This window comes from Lontra canadensis, unplaced genomic scaffold, assembly GCF_010015895.1.
Source record: "Lontra canadensis isolate GAN:19392208 unplaced genomic scaffold, GSC_riverotter_1.0 scaffold45, whole genome shotgun sequence".
In the NCBI taxonomy this organism is placed as follows: Eukaryota; Metazoa; Chordata; class Mammalia; order Carnivora; family Mustelidae; genus Lontra; species Lontra canadensis.
In genome coordinates, this window is record NW_022631039.1 from 2,471,855 (window position 1) to 2,492,265 (window position 20,411).

Consider the following 20,411-nt stretch of genomic DNA (forward strand, 5'->3'; position numbering starts at 1 on the left):
GTGTTGCAGGCTGAATGCAAATCCGGCCGCACTGTCTCTGTGTAGTAGACGCTGATTAACGCTTCGATGAAGATGGGAGCTTTGCTCAGCCCAGGGGCCCCGGGGGGGCCTGGCAGTTCCAGAATTATTGAAGCAAAAGAAGCCAATTGATCGCTTGGCTCCAACGGAAGGCAGGGAGAAATCTATTTTTCTCCAAAAATTGCTCTTCCCGGAGCTCCGTCTCAGGGCCTAGGTGCCATGGTAACAAAGCCTTCAAATATGTCCCCAGACAGAACTGACAGAGAAAAACCTGAGACCTTAGCAAATTCCATCCAGCCTCAAGGGTGATTCACTGGCTTTGGCAGCAAGGCCCTTTATCATGATGATTTCCTGCGATGGGGAGTCTCCCTCTTTCTGAATGCAAGAGCCTCAGGTCAACCAAGGAGTCCTGGATAAAAGCCTGGGAAGGCAGCCGGCAGGATGGATGTGAAACTTGTTCCCAAAAGGACCAGAAGCGGAGCCCAGTGAATATTTATGTCCAGAAGAATAAATTCAACTTAGCACAATGGGTCAGCCCCAGGCCATGGGCAAGGACTCCCGAGCGGAGCTCTGTGCCCGGCTCTGTGCGGCCCAAAGGCTTGAGGACTGAAGGATAGGGAACCTCTGATACCGAGAGGAGTGAGTGCTCTTGCTTTCTGAGAGTCCTTATGGCCACTGCCCCTCGTGTGTATGTACCTGGAGAGGAAAGGGGTGACCACCAGCCCCCACTGCCCCCACTGTGGCATATCCCTGGGGCGTTCGAGAATGTGTAATCTCGGCCCTGAACCAACAGACCATGTAGGTGTGCATGCTCCGTCCTGCAAGCTTTCTGCATCGGTACAAACACGCAGGCAACGGCACTATGTTCCAAAGCCGAAAACAGCAGCCACCCGCGGGCTGACCCCCTTGCACAGCAGACACACCAGCGGCCGCTGTCTTACTCTGCTTTCCCCTCCCTCCGACTCTTGGGAAAACAGCTCGACTGAGCCCCGTGGAGCGGAGAGTGACCGAGCGCTGTGGGCACCGAGCCTAAGGACAGCCACATCCTTATACAGTTCCTGGCACCGCTGCCTATCGATGTGCCTTTGTAAGCTTTCTGATCTTTCTCGATCAGATCATGAGTTACTCTGGTTTAATACAGAAGCAAAAAATGAGCCAAAGCAGTCTGAGTCCCCAAGGAGAACAATGGATCTTTTTTCCTTCCTTAATGAGAGAGGGCGTGTCAGTGAAGGGTCCATCTCCCTGATGCACTGGGGTTGCCCTGAGCGCCAGCACGAACAGCATTTTCGTCAGGGAGGGATGCGGCGGCGGCCCAGAGCACAAACAGGCACCTGTGAACTCGCATCCCCGCTCTCCCCCCTGCGCTCGGAACTCACCAGCGGCAGAGAACAAAGTTGAAGGCCGGGCCAGGTCATGGGGGTGGTGGATGGCTCCAAAGAGGCTGGGGCCCGGGGGGCGGCTCAGGAACTCGGGTTTCAATCCGAAGTCCAGCTTATGCGGGTCTGACTGCATCTGTTTCTGAAGCAGCAAGAGGAAGAGGAAAACATGAGACCCAGGAGGAGCGGCGGGCAAGATGGAGGCGGGCGCAGCGGCAGTGGCCGCGAGAGAAGACGGAATAGCGGGCGCGGGGCTCGAGTCGGGCTCAAGCTTACGGGCGCGGTGGGAAGAGTGACCCACACACCGTCTCACCCGCTCGCGCCCAGGATAGCAGGTCAGCCCCTGGGGGCCAGCGGGGCCTGGCACTGGACGGGGCCTGCGAGCGGTCTTCGAGGTCGTGCGGCTTGAGGAATGAAACCGTATCCTACTTACTCCAGACGAGTTCATTATCTGCTGTCAAGGCCCCACTTTGGCAAGTTTTTAAATGACAGTGTTTTAAAGCTCATTTCGTTAGGAATTCTGCGTGAATAATCTGTGTAAATTAACTGTTAATGGCTCTTTGCGGTCCTCGAACAGATCGCAGTGCGTGAGTAACTGGAAGTGGTGAGGAAACATCTGCACGCCCACGCGCTCGTTTCCAGATGACCGCTGCGGTTTCTTAAGGACAGAACACCCCAAACCAGCAGAAACAAAGGGGGGGTGTTCACTGATCGCAGGGGCTGGGGCTTCGCCTGCCGCTGCCCGATGACGACCCGAGGAAGAGGTCATGGCCCAGCCCAGCGAGCCGTCGAGAACTCCTCTTGCTCTGAACGGCCGGCGGCAGCGGCCCTGGCTCTGCTCGCTCATCTCTCCCTCATCAAGCTCCTCCCGGTCCCTCCCTCGAAGGCCGAGGAGACGAGCTCATCATTTCCTCCCTCCTCTACCCTGTGTCATTCTTGAACACGGACGCCCCAGGTGAACGCTCAGCCAGCTGCTCCCGGCTCTCAGCCTCCGCGCACCAGCCGCCCGCCGGCCCGTCCCTCGCGGCCCTGCGCCTGCTTCCGACTCTCTCCTCCAGTCTCTCCGCCTGGATTGATGCTCGCCGGCCGCCGGGGCCCGCGCGCCCTCAGACTCCCTCACGTCCGCCCTAAACGCGTCCCTCTCCCACGCTGTGTACCAGGGAGTGAGCAGCGCGGCAGCCGAGCGAGCCTGTGTGAGCATCAGAGACAAGAGAAGGCCGCCATCGTGCTGAGCCGCCAGCCCCGCTCAAAACCTAACCGTGGCCTGGGCGCTCGGGGCTGGAAGTGACACCCTGCGGAAGCACGCGGCACGCTCCTGCCCGCACGTGGATATGCCCCCCCCCCCCCGCCCCGGCCACCGCAGAGGGGTGTCCTCGACCCTGGTACAGCGCGTCTGCAGGAGGTCGGCTCTTTCCGGACACGCTTGGGGGAGGGGCACTAAAAGGGGGAGGAAAGGAACAGTCCCGAGAAAGGGGACCGTGGTGCAACCTCTGCTCAAATCCCCAGGGAGCTCGTCCCAGCTCTGCTGGAAAGCAACGGCCCACGCCCAGGCCGGAGCTTCTGATGCACTGTGAATCTGTAAACGTCTTTCACGGGCCTCCTTTAACTCGGTCGCCCCATTATTCAGTGCTAATAGTGCACGGCACACAGCTCGGTTCCATTAACCACAAGTCGGGCCCACGAAGCCAAGTGGGGCTTGGGGGTCCCGGGGAGTTTGCTGGGAAAGCGGGAGGAGCAGCCTCCCCGCGGGCATGAGGTCTTCCTAACGGAAGTGACAGAAGGAAACTCAGCCACCGCAGTCGCCTTCCCCGAGAAGCTGCTGCGGAAGTGGCAGCGACAACATCCTTCACCGCTTGTAAGCCGCGGAGCTACAGGGAGGACGTGTCTTACTACCCCTCGGCCAGCCACAGTGTCCAGAACAAACAGCGAGTTGAAGTGAGCTCCGACGCCTCGTCGCCCTCCGAGCGCACCGTCTGCCCGCGAAGCCGGGCCAGCGTCTCTGGCTAAACCTCGCCCAACAGTGGCGCGCGAGTGAGCAAAACGCACTGACGGGAGCTTAGGGGAGGGGCCACCCGTCACCTTGGCACCAAACGCAAGTATCTTAGGGACCTCGTTTACTGGCTTTTTAACTTTTCACTAGGTTGGTTTTAATTTTTTTTTTTACAAGAGACAGAGGGTAAGAGAGAGCACGAGTGGGGGGAGGGACAGAGGGAGAAGCAGGCTCCCCGCTGAGCAGGAAGCCCGCCGGGCGGCTGGAGCCCAGGACCCCGCGATCATGACCTGAGCCGAAGGCAGACACTTGACTGACTTGAGCCCCCCAGGCACCCCTAACTAGGTTGGCTTTTTTTTTTTTAAATCATTAAAAAACCAAACATTCTGCGATGACCGGCTCTCCTTTACCTAGCGGTCTCTTTTCTTAAGCTCATGGGGGCTCCCCCAAATGCTGTTAGCACTGAATGCTTGGAATTACTCGATTGGTTGTTTTCTCCCATTCTTCTTGGCGCAGTTACCCAGACGCTAAGCGCCCACACAGTAAAATCTGGACTCGTCCGTTACTTTGGTCCCCAAGTCAGCCGGTGAGGCCTAGTCTGGTTACCTGCAGGAGGCTCTTGACCTAGTCCCTGTTATGTCACAAATGCCTGGAAAACACAACTGTATTCATCTGTGCGATGAAAATACCGAAGTTTAGGCAAAATATTCTGCAGACAGGGTAATGGGTCAGAGTGGTACTGAGCCAACGCTAACCTCTGTCCCTGGTCACGGAGATGACTACCGGGCGTGCTGGATGGCAGTGTGGACTACGACGCTGCTTCTAGAAGAGACTTCTCTGTGCTACGCATTGCTGATGGAAGTTCAGCAGCGTCACGGGGGGAGGGGGGTCCGCTTTTCAAAGTCACACGGAGCAAAGAATGCACTGAATCTTACCGAAATCACCACTTTGCATGTGTAGTTCCTCCCAGATACTACGCATTTTCTACATAAACACACACGTGGTTGTTATAATTAGATTATCAAAACCTTTTCTTTCCCTGCCCCAGGATTTAATCTATGTTTAAGCTCTTTGGATGGATACAATGACAAAATCACCTAAAAGATAAAACACCAGGGAGTTACCAGCTTTTTTTGTCATTTTTGTCATTAGGTTTCCCTAAGTCATAGTAAGGTTTCCCAACGCTGTTTCCATGGGACTTGATCCTTCCTGGCCGCAATCAGTAGAGGCTGTGGGAAGGCCTCCTCTGTCAGGGGGTCGCACACCCACAGGGCCCCCTCGCCCCTGCCCCGTGCCCCGCCCGACGAGGCCCACGAGACTGACCTTGACCTTCTGCTGGTGGTGGTAGATCTGCCAGGCGATGTGAACGTGCATAGCACACCACTTCCCTGGTTTCTGGAATAAGAACGAGCAAGGTGGTCAGCAGGAGACCCCGCAGAGAGAACCGTCTCCAGCTTCGCCAAGCTTTCCCACGGCTCTGGGCTGCAGAGGCTCCTCCTCAGGGAACAAGAGGGCGCAGTGCCCCCAAGCCTCTCTCAGCCCTGGGGTGTGCGGAGCCCGGCCGCAGCCACTGCTCCCCAAACCCTACTCGACGGGGCCCTCCCCGGTTACCAGGGACAAGGTGGCAAAAGCCCGAGCCCCACTTTGTGTCTCTTCTTTCTTTTCCGCTGCCAGCTGGCAGACCTGCGAGAGTGGGAAGCCTCAACCACTTGCTGCGATGCAAATCGGCTGCGCAGAGGAGCTAATTAGCGAGTAGCCGTGACTCGCTCCCAACAAGGAGGCGACAGCAGACCCTGGGTAACCTCCCCCGGCGCGGCTGCGTCCCCACGGGGGGCGGAACAAAGAAATGCACGTTTGTTCTGGAGCCCAGTTCCCACCGGTTCTCCGCTAGGAGTCCTCAGCCCGGTCGAGTTGGCGGCGCTGTTCGTCCCCAAGCGAGGACAGAACAAAGGAGAGCGCTCGTTCCTGCCTGTGCCCTGGGCCTCCGCAGTTGTCCCGCCTGCCAGAGGGTCGCCCCGTGTCTCTCGTGATCTGCTCACGGCTTGGTGTCCAGCAGAGCAGTGACCGAGCGCGCGGTCATACCACCCGGACTGGGGGGACCGCCTCTTGCCCGTCCGTTGGATTCTTGCTGTAACCTACTCGTCCGCTCCCAAACGGGCTCGGGGACTCTAAGGGGCGCGGGAAGAAACTGCCCAGCCCTACATCGGCCAGGGGCGGACGCTTCTGGTGGCTGCGTTAGGAGCTGTTTGTGAAGCGCAGACTCAAGTCCACGTCTGGGTCGGCTCTCCCGCAGTGAAGGGACGGATCACCCGAAATCAGCTGCGTGATGACAGTCATCAGAGAACCGGAAGGATCTGGTTACGTGCACCAGAAACGGCTTGAGGACAGCAGGAAATCTCTCCATCCATCTTCCAACCGACCATCCACCCTTCACCCCGCCCCACCCCCACCCAAGTCAGTCCCGTCTAGTCGAGGTCATCCCTCGGCCTCCCTCCAGGCCACGCAGGGCGCAAACGGGCGAACGCCTGCGGTAGCCCCCTTCTGCGCCAGGGGAGCGGGTCGGGTGGCTGTGAAGGTCGACGCTACCTCCTGCAGAATGAGGCAGCCGCCGGCCGAGGTGGAGGGACCCACGTTAAGTACAGGGTGCGGACGCCGAAGAGACAGGAGGACGTGCTGGAACCCTAACTTCTGCCCTGAGCTTCAGTCCTCCTCCCCGTGCCCCTCCTCGTCCCAGCCAACAAGACTCCCAGCAGCAACGCCAACCCCGGCCCCCGCCCGGGGGAGCGCTTCCTCCGTCCGCCCTCCCTCAGTGGCCTGGCTCCCTGCAGCGCTCCAGGCCGCGCAGTTTTGGCCGTTCTCAGTCACGCGACCTGAAGGACCCGGCCACTGCCAACCCAACGTTTGATGCCAGGGTTTCTGGGGCTTGTTTCCTGGGAATGGATTTGTATTTTTAACCCGCAGGGAGTCAAACAGAGGTTGCAAAACAGTTCTAGAAGAAGCTTTCTTACCCTTAACATAGGTCTGAAAGGATCTGTCAACTGTGAAGAGAAAATGACAACTTGGTTACATGCCTGTCACTCAAACAATTGCTCTAATTAACAAATTTGTAGTGCTTCATTAGGAGGGGAAATTAAAATGTTAGAATTTTACTTTTAAATGAAGCCCTTTTAGAGAATAATTAACCCATTTTCACACTATCAAAAGTGCCAAGTGTCCCCTCCCCCACTTCACAAGCCTGGGTACATCCACACTGACGAGCCCCCGACCAAGTTTAATCAATAGCAATCTGCCCTCTGGCAACACGATAGGCTCCCAGTTACACATCCGAGGAGCATCGTGGTCTCCAGCAGCCCTGCCCACCCCCGCCGCACGGGTTCCAGGGGAGAAGGGCCTCCAGACCGTGGGCCTGTAAGGCCGGGCACGCACAGGGACCCGGGAGCCAACACGCTTCATGTGATGACGGCCCATTACGGAGAGGTCAGGAGATACTTTTTGGAAGTTCACGCGGACTGTCAGATAGATGCTTACATCGTTGAGTCGTTTTAAACTTTAACTCTGGTCCTGACTGCCCTTACCCAGGGAAAACGACAATACTGCCCCACGTAATCATCCGCCCGTATTTACTACAAAGGGTAACGTAAAGATCATTCCACCGGACAGGACTGTCTGTTATTGTAGAACTTCCAGTCCCTCCCCAAAGCCGTGGGCCTGTGCACTACGAACGGACGGAAGGAAGCAAAGCGTAAGGGGTGTTTTGCTTGGACCCGCATTAAAGGTGGAGGGCCAGGAGCGCTGGTGGGGCAGTGACCTCCTGACCGCAGGACAGCAGCCAGAGGGTCCTGGGACTTCCAGGGAGAAAATCGCTTACAGCTTCTTCTGTGTGACAGAAATTTAAGGAGACAAGGACAGACCAGATGGGTGGAACGAGTTACACAAGCTAAGAGTGTCCGCCTCCTGGCCTTGGACCACAGGACATCGGTCTTCTGTGCCACTGGTGTTATCTGCCACTGAGCCGGACTTTCTACGTACCCTCGGGTCCTTCTGGAGCAGAGTATGTGGGACTGTCCCGGGTCGAGCAGCAACATCGATAGGGTTGGATGTCTGCAAAGTAATCAGACCTCAGCTTAGGAGGCGCGTCACACGTTTAACGAGAAAGCAAGATCTTGCTGGCGTTCTAGATTACCGAAGTCAAACATGGACATTGTTTCATTCTGGAAATACAAGGGTTGACAGGGGTATTTTCCCCAGTGACCACACGTGCTCCTCAGGAGGCCCTGCTCCCCAGGCTCTCAGGGGACGTGGACCAGGGTTTGGCCTGTCTAGGAAGGGCGTCAGAAAGCAGGGAGGGGGACCGTGCCACGTGTCACTGCGGTCAAAAGCGAAGGATGGAAAAAGGAAGGGGAAGAACACGCGGGAGCAGGCCCCCGGGGGCCCCATCTCCTTCCGAGTCACGGACGGCCCTGGCACAGCACTTGTGCCCCGTCCCCGAGCATTCGGAGAGACGCCCAGGGGCCCTCGCGGCACTGTGCTGCGTCAGGTGCTGCTCATCAGAACAACCGGGCGTGCTGCGCGACATGAAGCGAACTCAGAATTTTAACCCGCAGACAATGACAGGGAATGACGCTCCGTACTCACTCATTAGCGGTGGTGGAAATGGGACAAGAGGACCTAATTTAGGGACCGCACAGACCTACTATTAAATGATTTCTACAGCGATGCGGCCTCATCCTTCCTAGGCCGCCACCATTCTTACATGTCACTCATAGCAATAACCTTATCTACGGGCTTTTGTCCTTCGAATTGGCATCAACAACAGGAGGCCTACTTCCCCCACCAGCAGCCCTCGCTCTCCAGGGGGTGAAAGGGTTCAGAACGTTTTTCACCGGGTATTTTATTGAGGAGATCCCAACTTCTGTTGACTCCCGAACCCCGGGAAGTTAACGCGTGTGGGAAAAGAGCTCAAGTTTAGGCACGAGGCTAGCCTAGAAGGAGAAGGATTGGGGAAGGGGGGAGAATGGAAGAAAGAAAAGCAATCAGCTGCTGTACAACTAACAATTAAGCTGGAGTTGTTAACAGCCTGATTTGCATACTTATGAAGAACTCGGCTAATGAACCGCAATCTACATATTCAATCAGGAAGATGGCCTGGAAAGGCCCATTTCAACACCGAGAGAGACTTTCCTGCCCAGATGTAGATTTCTGTGTGATTGGATAATAGTGAGTGAGGGAAATAGTCTAATTTATTAAATGACCTGGCAGTCTGGGGAGGCGCTGGAGACTGGGTGAAACCCAGAGGGGACAGACTGGGCTGGGAGGGAGTAGTAAGCAGCAGCATCACACCAAAGGAAAGGGGTTGAAAAATCACCAGGGTTCATCCCCTTGGTAGGGGGGGGTTGCCCGTGGCCATCATTAAAGCCGCAGGTAGAGGTAACCTGGCCTGTAAGCAGGGAAATGCCATTTCTAAGGTGCGGCTGGTCCCACCCCCAAGGCTTTCAAATCTCTTTTCCTACTTCCAGCTTTGAGGCAAGATGCCTTTGGAAATGCAAAACACGCTTAGGCTGGGTGCCTCTGGCCCCAAACTGGTGTTTTCTCTTAGAAATGAGATTGGGTGGTGGGGGTGGACAAAAAAGCAAAGAAAACCCAAATCCCACAGAGCAAAATTTCCTTCTTTAAAAATCTGAGAACAGATACTGTTAACCCACATTTTGCTTCTGTATAAAAATACAGTAAGGGCCATAACCAAGTCACGTAAAGGGAAGGGGTTTCGAGAATCACTCCTCGGTACTGACCTTTGGAGACCACTCTAGCCCAAGCCGGGTAGAAGAACCCGACTAGGTAGAAAGGATTCGGTTACTGTGAAGGGCAAAAGGTTAACTCCACGTTAGGCTGTAAGTCTTGACCTTGGCAGGTGTGACCATGGCTGATGGAGGACTGAGGCAGGGCCAAGGGGGAACAGGGGTGCATGAGAGGGTGGGCGGCAGCCCTCCACCTGCGGGCAGACCCCCATCTGCAGACACACGGGGCTACGGAGCGGAATGGGGGAGATGAGCAGGACCACTTCCCTCCCACAACCGGAAGGATGAAATTCTAGCTCTCAATGGTTCTAGTCTAGTCCGTGCTGTTCACACCAATAAAGGCTCAGCTACGTGTCTTTGCTGATAACATATACCTTAAGGACAAGCTGGTGTGCACGAACCCAACGTTTCGTGCATCTCCTAGTCAGAAGCTTATGTCCACAATACTGGTGGGAAAAAATACGGACATGTCTTCTGTATATCTTAAAGATTACAGGAGATCCGAGCTCAACGGAGATGACATGGGTAGTACCGACTGAAAATTAAATTCTGGCTGAGGTTTACAACTCCAGGGGATATAAAAATAAATAAATAAATAAAATAAAATAAAATTCTCCCTCTAACCCTGGTGGTCACTTCAGACTGGAAAAATGAGTCACTGGCCAGTGGCTGTGGAACGCCACCCACCTCGCCCGAGCCTCTGCTTATAAAGTGCTGGCGTGTGTTCACGGTCCGGTTGCTTACCTTGGGCTGAAATGCTCCTTGTAGTGAACCGAACGGGCCGGTGGGTGGAATCATAGGGGGGATGCCCGACACCGCAGGAGGGTAGGAATGGAAGAGCTGCGGCCAGACACGGAGAGGGGAGACAAAGGTGTTAGTGGGAGGCAAACGCCATGTTCCAGTTCCCTTCCCATCGAGCGACATCCACATTAGCAAGCCAGGTAATGCCCGCCGGACGCTATTAGTGAAGGAGCCATGATGAAATGATCACACAGATGCGCCATGAATGCTTAACTTAAAAAGTTAGAAGTAGTTCAGAATCAATCAGCCAACAGATGATGTCCCAGATGAGGACATCATTAGAAAGGGAGCTTTTCTAATTATTAATTGTTAAATCAGATAAAAGACCTAAATGGCTTGAGATTTTAATGCGCGTCAATAACAGGAGGGGTTGCTGAGCCAAATAAAGATGCCCGGGACATTACAAGTTAATTAGAAAAAGGGGGAAAAAAAAAAAAGAAAAATTAAGAAAAAAGGAAGAAAAAGAAGCAAGTCTTTATGAGTTCCAGGATTTTATACCATTAAAACTCAATTAGTACTTTTAGATTTTTAATAGTTTGAGGAAATGAGAAAATATTCACAATCCTTGCTTCATTAGGTTGTTCCAGGAATGGTGGTTTCCGAGGACAATGTAATTGTCTTGTCTCAAATGATGACAAATGTTTGTGGGAGGGCAAGATAAAAGGACCCCATCTACACTCACAGTGAAACTGTTTTTTCTGCAAGATGGACAAGCTCACTGGGGGCTGTCCAAGCCAAGTCCTTGACGGGTCTGACCACTCCGCGAAGGGAGGAGAATGATTCTGAATTAAGAATATGAACTTTCTGGAATTAACTAGTTTACAGAGGACACGATGGAGGGAAGAAATCCACGGCCATCCTGAGGACAGGGCAAACACCGCTCTTCCTTCCCCCAACGCTGGGATAGCTCTGAGATCCCACTGCTCTGGTTTCATTCACTCTGATCCAACCTCCGATCGGACACGAGGTCACGTCCTGCCTTTACGGTTCCGTAGCGCCTCACACACACGGTAATAACTCGAGCTTCTCTGCATAACGACGCTACGTTAGCTGTTTTCTAGGTAAGGACTAAAATGCCCATTTCATAGTCTGGTTTCCAGGGCACGTCCTTTCCCACTGGTCTGTATTTCATTCTGCTCCCTTCAATGATGCAGCAAAGTTTTTCAGACTAATTGATATTGAACTAAATCCACTTAAACAGTGATTGCAAGCCAAGAGCCCTCATTTAAAACTACTTTTAAGTCTAAAATTGTGTTTTGGATACTTGAGTGCACTGCATCTTAATTCCCCTTATAACGTCCTAATCCCCAAAGAGGAGAGCCTAAGTACTTCATATATTATCCACCATAACTAATAAAACGAGGTAACTCTCCCGCAGCACACTATACGAGGCAGAGTAATTAAAGACAGGCTGCGCTAGGACGCGCTCGGGCTTCTAGTACTCTGCCTCCAGGTGGGTAATACTTCCTTTAAGTTTTCAGCAAAAAATTAGGTATTTTCACCATCTTCCTTTTGCTAGAGTCCATTACTGACCCTCTCGGAATGCAGCTGACTAGCCCTCCCCACCCACGTGATGAAAAATGATCAGTATCTAAGGAATAAAACGTGAATGTGGCAAAAATTCAGGCCCCGTGGCTCATTCTCCATCTTACATCCAGGACCCTCTGGGGGCCGCAGATTGTGTCTGAAGGAGTTCGTCTGAGGCACCTGCGGAGCACGCTGGGCTTTCTCTCAGAGTGACTTTGGTAGATGGTCCTGATTTAAATCAGCGAGTGCCGCCGACAAGGGGCAGGAATCGGATAATCGTCACGGATGGCACCCTTCCCGGGACAGCCCTAAAGAGGAGACCCATGGGGTCCTCTTGGATTCGGCAGTCCATTAAAAAATGCTTTTGGGGGGGGGCCTGGGTGGCTCTGTCATTTAAATGTCCGACTCTTGGTTTCAGCTCAGGTCACGATCTCGGGGTCCCAGGATCCAGCCCCGCGTCGGGCTCCAAAGCTGTGATCAAAGCTCAGCAGGGAGTCTGCCTATCTCCCTCTCCCTCTGCTCCTCCCCCTGCTCTCTCTCTCTCTCTCTCTCTCTCAAAATATTTAAAAAACAAATGAATAAAATAAACAAAAAATGCTTTTGTGTCACAGTGCTGAGCAGTGTCAGAATACGTGGGGCCCAGCGCCAGGACAGACTGCCCTCTTCGTGAGGAAGATTCCTCACGGTACGTCTGCGTGTCTCCGGGGGAGCTCACGCTTCGGTGATCTCTAGAATTTTGTGGTCCTGACTTCTCAGCTACCCCCTGGACTAGGACAGTGTCTTACGGTCTGGTTCAGAGCACGAATGAATTCACAGGCTCTGCTGACCTGAGGAGCCCTTCTTTTGAGTTGAGTACGGTGGGCCGACATGGCTACAGGCAATGACTCATCGTTCTTTCTTTCTGGTGTCATTTAAAGAAATAAAAATAACCACTGAGCGGAGAGACTTGCAAAGGTTCAGGTAAACATGATGCAGTATCGCTCCGTAACCAAAATATCATGGTAAGATGCTAAAGGTGTCTGTATTTTAACAAAAGTCCTCTGTTGTCCCTATTGAATATAGGACATAGGCTGGTTCCAATTTAAATTTGAGAACTGAACTCTTTAGGATGGGACAAGATGAGTACTTTTTTACATAAAGAATGAGTTTAAAGTGGGGAGAAATCACAGATTTCCACTATAAGCCCTTTTACTTAAATGACATCTTTGTTTTTATTTTTAACAAGCTCAGGAGGACAAGACCAGCCACGTGGGAGGACATGAGAACCAGCTTTGTTAAGCCTCGGAGGAGTCAGAAAGATGAGTGACATTGTATTTGGAAGAAATCATTCAAGTCCAATTCTGGGAATATGGCATTAATGACACCGGGGTTGATGACCGCACAACTGGATCTCAGAGTCTCCCGCAGCCAGGGTGACTGTGCTGCAGACCCCCGCTCTGAGGCCGGACGCCGGCGCCCAGGGACATCCCCCCCGGGCCTCTCGGGGCTGGGCATGCTAATGATCTTTTGATTCGGAAGACGATACTGCATCGTGACCAGAAGCGAACGCCACAGAAGCAAGCATCTGAGGTGACGGGGAGCAATGGGAACTCTGGGAAGACGATTAAAGACTGGTCTGCGGCAAGAGCACAGAGATGGAAACGCGGTCACGTCGGATGGTAGCATGGTAGCGAGACTCACACTGTGCCGGTAGAATGGGTCAACTTTTGTAGGGTATTTGTCAAACTGTAAAGGGATCAAAGCAGAAGCCAGTTACTCAGAGCGTCTACATTTCTGTCCAGTGCTTCGGCAGAGGCAGCCCTGGGCCAGCTGCTCTGTCACTGGGCTGTCACCCGACTCCACAACCTCGCTGTACTAGCACGGGACCCTTCTCGACTCTGAGCTGCTCCGACGAGAAATGGAAAAGCAGAGTGAGAACCCACACGGTGCATTTAGGCCCTGGTCACGCGCGAGTGTCTTTCCCTCTAGTCTGTAAATTTAGAGACTGGCACAAACCAGACATCTGCACTGGAGAGAAGAGGGATTATTCAGGTCAATCAGAGGAGCGAGCGTTTGGTGTCATTCATGGAGATTCCCTGTTCTCCTCTTCTTGGGCAGAAGGACCGGACCTCGGGCCGTGTGCCAAGATGCACCACACCCAAATGGAAAGGCGTCTGGGCGAGGTCTTAAAACTTCTTTTTTTTTTTACAACTTCTCTTTTGAGCAGAAAAGACTATATGCCTGTGTTTCCTCTAAGTAACATCAGGTCCTGGTGCTGTCAGCAACCCCGTCTCGTATTTACTTGTGCTGTTGCTCACACCTGCTGTCAGAAACGCTTTTCCAAAATAATAGGCCCTTAAAAACATTGATCGTTGAGACGTCTAACTCTTCCAGAAAAAGCACGCAGGATTTGTTACAGGAAAAAAATTTTGGTTCCAAGGTCTCATTTCTAATATTCTCCTCTGGAAATTCAGAAAGTAAACTTTAAAATCTAGATTTATTTTAAAAACTTAAGTTGAACAAAATAGGGAGGGAGGAGAGGATGCAAAGTTTGGTGCAGGGCGCACCTCCTGAAATGACAGAATTCAAGTCTGCTCTCCCCAGGCCCACACTACATCAAGTATGTCCTTAAATGCTTAAAAGGAAGTAAAACACCCTAACACTCACGGTGGCAGACAGGGCTCTATCTCAGGATACTTAGCACCCTAATATGGCACGATTCAGTATCGTTCATCAGTTTAAAAAAAAGTCCTAACTGGCTCCCCTGGCACGTGCCGGACCCAGTCAAGACGTCGACCGTGTCCTTATCAGCAGCGCCTTCCACCACAAGGCCGAGTTCTGCCCCTGGGGGCGCGTGGCTCCCTGAACGCTTGCTGACAGGGCAGGACACCAGCCCGGGGCACTGTCCTACGAAACACAAGAAACGGCACCTCCCCTCAACCAAACGGGCTTCGGGGAGCCACCAGAAAGCGCAGGGGATCACGGACACGGCCCAGGGCTTTGGACGGCCCGCCTGACTCCCAAGATCCTGCGAGCATTTATCTGCTACGACGGGCGTGGAGCGAGGACAGGTGCCTTTCTGTACGTGGTGGCGATCTCCCAGGACGCTCGAGACAGAATTGCCCTTTGGGAAGTTAACTTCCAACACTGCTGGGACAAAGCATCGAGAACACGCCCGCCCCTCACCCCCCACCCCAAGAGCCACCCGTGCGCACGCCTAGCGCTAGACAGAACCGTCTAGAAAGAAGCGCCTACCTGAGGCCCCGGGTTGGCGCTGCCCGGAGCAGGGCACGTCCCCTTCTCCCCAGCACAGACCGACCAGGCCGGGGGAGCCCCGAGTGGCTACCGCCCCCCATCCAGCTCCTGCGCCCCGACAGCCCCATCCGCCCAGCGTGCTGCGCCAGAAAAGACCGCGCTCTACTTATCCTCACATTTCTGCCTGGGGTACGCACCATGGGAGGTGCTGGCGTCGGCATGATGGCGGTGGGCGGGATGGCGTGGGGAAACGGCGTGAAGGTGTGCTGGTGCGTGTGCTGGTGCGTGTGCTGGTGCTGGTGCTGGTGCTGGTGGAACTCGGTCCGCAGGTAGGGCGGAGGGCCCAGGGAAGCCCCGCGGTCAGCACTCTGAGACGCCAGAAAACGCGTGTTCAGTTCCTGCCGCAAGATGTCTTGCTCTGCAAGGGAAGGGCAGGGAGAGGATGACGCTTTCCGCCGCACCTGTCGTATCCTTCAGATCGGGACGTCCGAGGCCCTGACCAGCGTGGGGACCGGGCCAAGGGCACCCCCGAAGGCCCCTGTGCCCCCAGACGGAAGGAGAGCCGCGGCCGGAGGACCCTGACACCAGCCACGACCGGACTGTATTCTTGGAGGCTCACAGCTTCGGGCACAGCCCCCAGGCTGAGGCGCCAGAGGTCAGTTTTCGGCTCTGGTGGTGGCAGCTCGGGGAGCCGGGGCATGGTCAGTCACCCATCGGGGGCTTGGTTCCCTCCTCCACCACAGGGGGACAGTAATATCGTCCACGCTGTGGGCTGTTTGGGGGGTTCAGGAACTCATATATTTAAGTGCTTAAGAACAGGGACTGCACCCCGATCTCTGGTTCCAGGGCCACGTGCTCGTGCCTCCTTCTTCAAGGGGAAATCCTGCAGCAGGGGTGACCACGGCTACGATGGACCCAGACTCGGGACCCTGGCCTGACCAATACCGGGGAGGAGAAGGGGAGTCCACAGCCGAAGCCCGATTTCGGGACCACTTAACGGAAAGTACCACCTTCCCCTCGGAAGAAGGGAGAAGGCCTTCCTCGTTGACAACCAGCCCCTTACACCAGGACGGAATTCTCAAGAGCCTGGCAAGGAGCAGTCTCGGCCTGGCAACGTGTCTGTCCCTCTCATGGGAGCCAGGTGACCGGGCACTGCAACCTGTGCTTTCCCAGAGCGGGCAAACCCATCTGGAAGATTTCCAACAACTGCCCCCCATCCTCCCCCGCAGGGTCTGGGGTGCCGCGGTGCAGGTACATGTTTCGGCCAAACCTCAGCCCACGAGGAAGCTCGACCCTCCTACCTGAGTAAGTGCTTCCGGCCGGGTGTCCGGGGACCTGCAGACTCCCTGAAGTCAGCGGCGGTGGGGGAGGCAAAGCCGTGGGAGGGGCAAACATATTGGGGTGATGTGAGTGTGCGGGGGGCTGGAGGGTGGGCGTGAAGCTGTGCAGGGGGCTGTGGTTGGGCAGGGAGAGGGGGAACGGGGAGGCCGAGGGGTGGTGAGAGATGTGAGGAGGGGCGGGCTGAGTCTTCGCCGGGGTGCTGCTTCTGCTACTGCTGTGGGAGCCACCACCGGAAGAAAAGAGAAAAGGAAAAGAAAGGTAAGCAATTTATTTTCTTAAAAAGTCCTATCTCTCTGCCCAAAGCCCCTCAACACTTTCTCCTGCTCCTTCCTCTTTAGAGACCCTCCCCTGGGAGGCACAAGAAACTTCTGCCATAGTCGTAACCCCGACTGCAGGACAGGAGCTGAGGCCCCAGAGCTACCAGCACTCGGGGTCCGGGTGGCGGCTTTGGCCCCAAACCCAGGTCCGTTCCCCTCTACAGCCAAGTTCTTGTCTCTGCCCCTAGGAGCCCTGGGCCCTCCCAGCCTCCCCTAGACACACGTCCTACAGTTTCGGGAGAGGAACAAGATCGATGACCTGAGCTCAGCCCGTCTGAGACCCCTTCGATGGAGCAGCACAGGCGGGAGGAGACCTGGGAACCCCGGGCCACTGCTCTGCTCTGGGGGCCACGTGCATGATCCCGGGGCAGAACCCTGGCTAAGGCAGTTAGCCTGCCCTGGACAGGAAGATCCCCCCAGTCACCAGGCTGTCACAAGGCAAACAAAGGCACAAGAGTCCCAGGAGGTCAGAATTACAACCTCCGGGGGCAGGCAAGGATGGGGCACGCTTGGCGCCACACCCTGGGGTTTGTCTCCCTTGCCCGGGCGGTCCTGCTCTGTGCCACTCCGCAGACGTCCCGTGCGGTTCCACAGAGCTGAGGCGGGAGACAGCCTCTTCCTGCCGACACAGCTTGCTCCTCCGCCTCTCTGAAGGCCCAGGCGGGAAGTCCGCGGTGACGCAAACCCTCACCGAGAGCCCTCCCCGGTCCCCATCTTCTGACTCGAGTCGCAGGGAGATGGAGCATCTTTGTGCCGTCCTCCCTCGGAGGCACATGGCCTCCCTTCTAAGAACCCCCAACCCTGGTGCCCCCCAGGTTTCCACGCTGGTTCTCCCGCGGCGCCTCTTCCCTGGGCCTCCCCTCTCGGCCTCCCTCCGCACAGGGCGACTGTCTGCAACGCTCCCGCAGAAAGAGGATGGCAGAAGCCAGGCCACCGCGAGCGCGGCGAGAACAGACGGGCTCACCTTAGGCTGTTGAGGCTCAAGCTGCTGCTGTTGTAGGCCGACAAGGGCTGGGAGAGGCTCTGGGACGAGGGGTGCGCCTGCACGGCCGGGAGGCTCTGGTGCAGCAGCTGGGCCGGAGACTGCGGCCGCGGCGGCCTCTGCACTGCAGGCTGAGGGGCGGGCTGAGGCTGGGCCTCTGGGGGCGCCTGGGGCGGCTGTGTGCTTGGACGTGGGGGCTGAGGGGGCGCCTCCGTGCGCTGCACCAGGTCGGGGTCTGGAGAAGGAGCTCGGGGCTGGGGCTCCGCCTGGGCCTGGGGCAGTGACTGAGGGACCTGAGGGCAGGGGTCTTTCAGCACCACGGGCTCAAAGATCGGCTCTTTGCAACAGTCCTGGCTCTTCTCCTGGCTTCTCTCTAGACCCGATATCTTGGGGACAATTGGCCCCGCATCCTGGCTGTCATGGTCTGGGAGGGTGCCAACCCCTAAGTCCGGATCTGCATGGGGAAGAGCAAAGACAAAATCACAGGCAATGACACATGAGTGTGAGATAAACACGCAGCAGAAAGCCGAGTCCAAGCCCAGGCCCCACAGTCCCACCAACACGGCACACGGCCTAGTGCCACGTCCCGGCTTCCTGTCCTGACATGTAAACGTACGGGACAGGAGCACACGGCGAGCAGGGCCCATGGGACATGGGCAGAGGTGAGCCGCTGCAGGAGGCTGCATTTCAGAAAGACGTCCCGGGAGTCTCAAAATGCGCATTGACTTTAATCCTGAGAAAGCCTTTTATGCAGCAAAATTAAGAAACAAGAGCCAACGAGTTGATTTTTTTCCCTTTTAAAATGCATACAGCTCTTGAATATACAAAAGAGTGGTGTTTCCAAACAGCCAGCGAAGCCAATGTTACTTAACCACACACAGATGTTTCTTCTTGCCTTGCCTCTTCCCCTTTCCATTCTGACCGATGAGACACACTTGACATTTACAGAAACAATTTTGTGTTTGGCAAGTGCTAAACTCTGGTCAAACGTCGGGCCTCCGCACGCTCACCGATGGACCCCAGCAACGTCGGAGCTCCACGGTGCAAACACGAATTCCGATCAACCTACAGCCACCTACGCATGCCAGGCATTGTAAAGGGCCCCCCACCCCTCTGGACCACTGGGTGCGATGCTGAATGCTGACTAAGCCTGGAGGTGTAATTTAAGTGAAATTCCACAACCAAGGAAGAAATGTGGCAAGTACACACTCCTGTTATGAATTTAAAAGACAGGCTTCTCGGGGCACCTGGGTCGCACTGTCAGTTAAGCTTGGAATTGGCTCATGATTGTGGCATCGAGCCCTGTGTCGGGTTCCGCTCAGCACGGAGTCTCCTTGCAAATCTCTCTCCCTCACCCTCCGTCCCTCCCCATCCCGTGCGTGTGTGTGCGCAGTCTCTAAAATAAAATAACTAATATCTTAAAAAATTGTAAAAAAAGCTATGTAATAGTAAAACATAGTAATAGTTAAATAGTAATAGTAAAAAAGCTATGTAATAGTAAGAAGTACTATACTAATAGTAAGGGCTAACAGTAAGAAAAGCTCCACCTTTCTCCGAAGCTCCTGGCCACATCAGAGCAGTGTCTGATTAGCCACTAAGTGCGAGCCCATCAAGTCGTCTAAGAGAAGAATGAAAGACAGAAATGGCATTAAATAGGAAGAAATCCCCCTGCTGACCCGTCAGTGCTTCTGCATACATCTGCCGGCCGGGGGGATGACCTTTCTCACATCTTGGTGCTACAAGCAGCCATCCTTTTGCCATCACACAGCTCAGAGATAGGAAGAGAACAGATCACAACACTGACAACATTCTCTGACGTGAGGATGGGTCCAGGCATCCCTCAGGAAACTACCTGGGGCACGACCTTTCCCTTCCGGCCTCACTGTCCCGGGTGTGAGAAGCACGCGCCCTTCTCCCCGGGCCCGCCCATTTCTGCTGACACCCTCTTGGGCGCACACGCTTCCCACTTTCCTGCCCTGGAACCTGCATCAGAGCAGCCCATGATTTTCAGTGTTGTTTTGGTAAAGAGATCAGACGCGTGACGTGCCCCAGAGCAGAACGAACGGGTTTACAAACAAAGCACGTTTTCGGCTAAAGTGACCTTGGCTGAGAGCAGCCCGGCACAAATGCACCGACCGCACGCGAAGACAGTCCGCTCTTCGCACGTTTCGGCTCCAAGGAGAAACCGCCCATAAGGCCCTGGTGAAAGTGACGCTAGACTCCCGGCATCCCACTGGCGTGTGTTTCCATCCCGTGCCGTCCGTCAGAGCCTTTCCGGGAAGACTGCTGCTTGTGCTAAGCAGAGACCTCATGGATTCCCAAAACCGTAGTTTCTAACTCGAGGGCTGAGAACAGCAAGGTTCCCGATGTGGACGGACCCCATGCAGCCAAAGTCCTAAGTCACGGAAGACGACCCTGTATCCGCAGGGGGTCTGGCGCGTCCCCCCCCACCCCACCGTTTTTGCCATCACTCCCACCAGGTCACCGTCGCAAGCACGTCCACGAGCTCAGAGACGGGGTTCCCACAACGCGAGAGGGTCAGTTAGGTCTGGGGCAGAAGCGCTAACACCCACACATCCCAGCTGCACAAACTACACGAGATTCTCTGCGTGTGAGCAGGACGCCCCCCGCTCTGACACTCGGACGGCTGAGGATGACTGCGTGTGCTGTAATGGCAGGACCCATCTCTGCCCACCTGCAGCGCTTTGTTCTCTCCAGACTGGAGTAATGAAGAATACATACGTAAATATTTCCCACCTCGCTACTTTCAAATGCATGGTCTCCCTCCAAGAATCAATGTCCAAAGTCTCTCTCGGGCATAAAGAAAGTTTCCTCTGCCAAGGGACACCACCCAGAGGCCATCAACTTAGATTTTCTTATGCCGGGAAGGAAGCACATTAGGCACACACAGGTAAGAGCTTCGCTTATGTAGCTCGACTAAATTTATGTCCTTGTTCTTTGTTTAATGGGCTTCTAGAATGTGGACGAGTCAGCCAGGTGAGTTTGCCGGGGCCATGATGCAGGCTTGGG

General features: G+C 54.9%; 1 protein-coding gene across 8 annotated transcripts in view; it reads right to left on the reverse strand.

The window, feature by feature from the left end:
- The window catches only part of AUTS2 (activator of transcription and developmental regulator AUTS2), a 1,079,185-nt gene that overhangs the window by 7,643 nt on the left and 1,051,131 nt on the right, over positions 1 to 20,411 (reverse strand). For 2 of the 8 annotated variants that reach the window (XM_032872387.1, XM_032872382.1), the window contains 9 exons: positions 17,364 to 17,835; positions 16,043 to 16,296; positions 14,939 to 15,159; positions 13,188 to 13,232; positions 9,924 to 10,019; positions 7,414 to 7,485; positions 6,393 to 6,422; positions 4,708 to 4,779; positions 1,395 to 1,536 (listed from right to left, as the gene is read on the reverse strand). In XM_032872387.1, coding sequence (XP_032728278.1) covers positions 1,395 to 1,536; positions 4,708 to 4,779; positions 6,393 to 6,422; positions 7,414 to 7,485; positions 9,924 to 10,019; positions 13,188 to 13,232; positions 14,939 to 15,159; positions 16,043 to 16,296; positions 17,364 to 17,835 — 1,404 coding nt within the window. Of the gene's footprint in view, positions 1 to 1,394; positions 1,537 to 4,707; positions 4,780 to 6,392; positions 6,423 to 7,413; positions 7,486 to 9,923; positions 10,020 to 13,187; positions 13,233 to 14,917; positions 15,160 to 16,042; positions 16,297 to 17,363; positions 17,836 to 20,411 lie in introns of all 8 variants that reach the window. The other 6 variants (XM_032872379.1, XM_032872386.1, XM_032872381.1 and 3 more) reach the window with 5 other exon arrangements.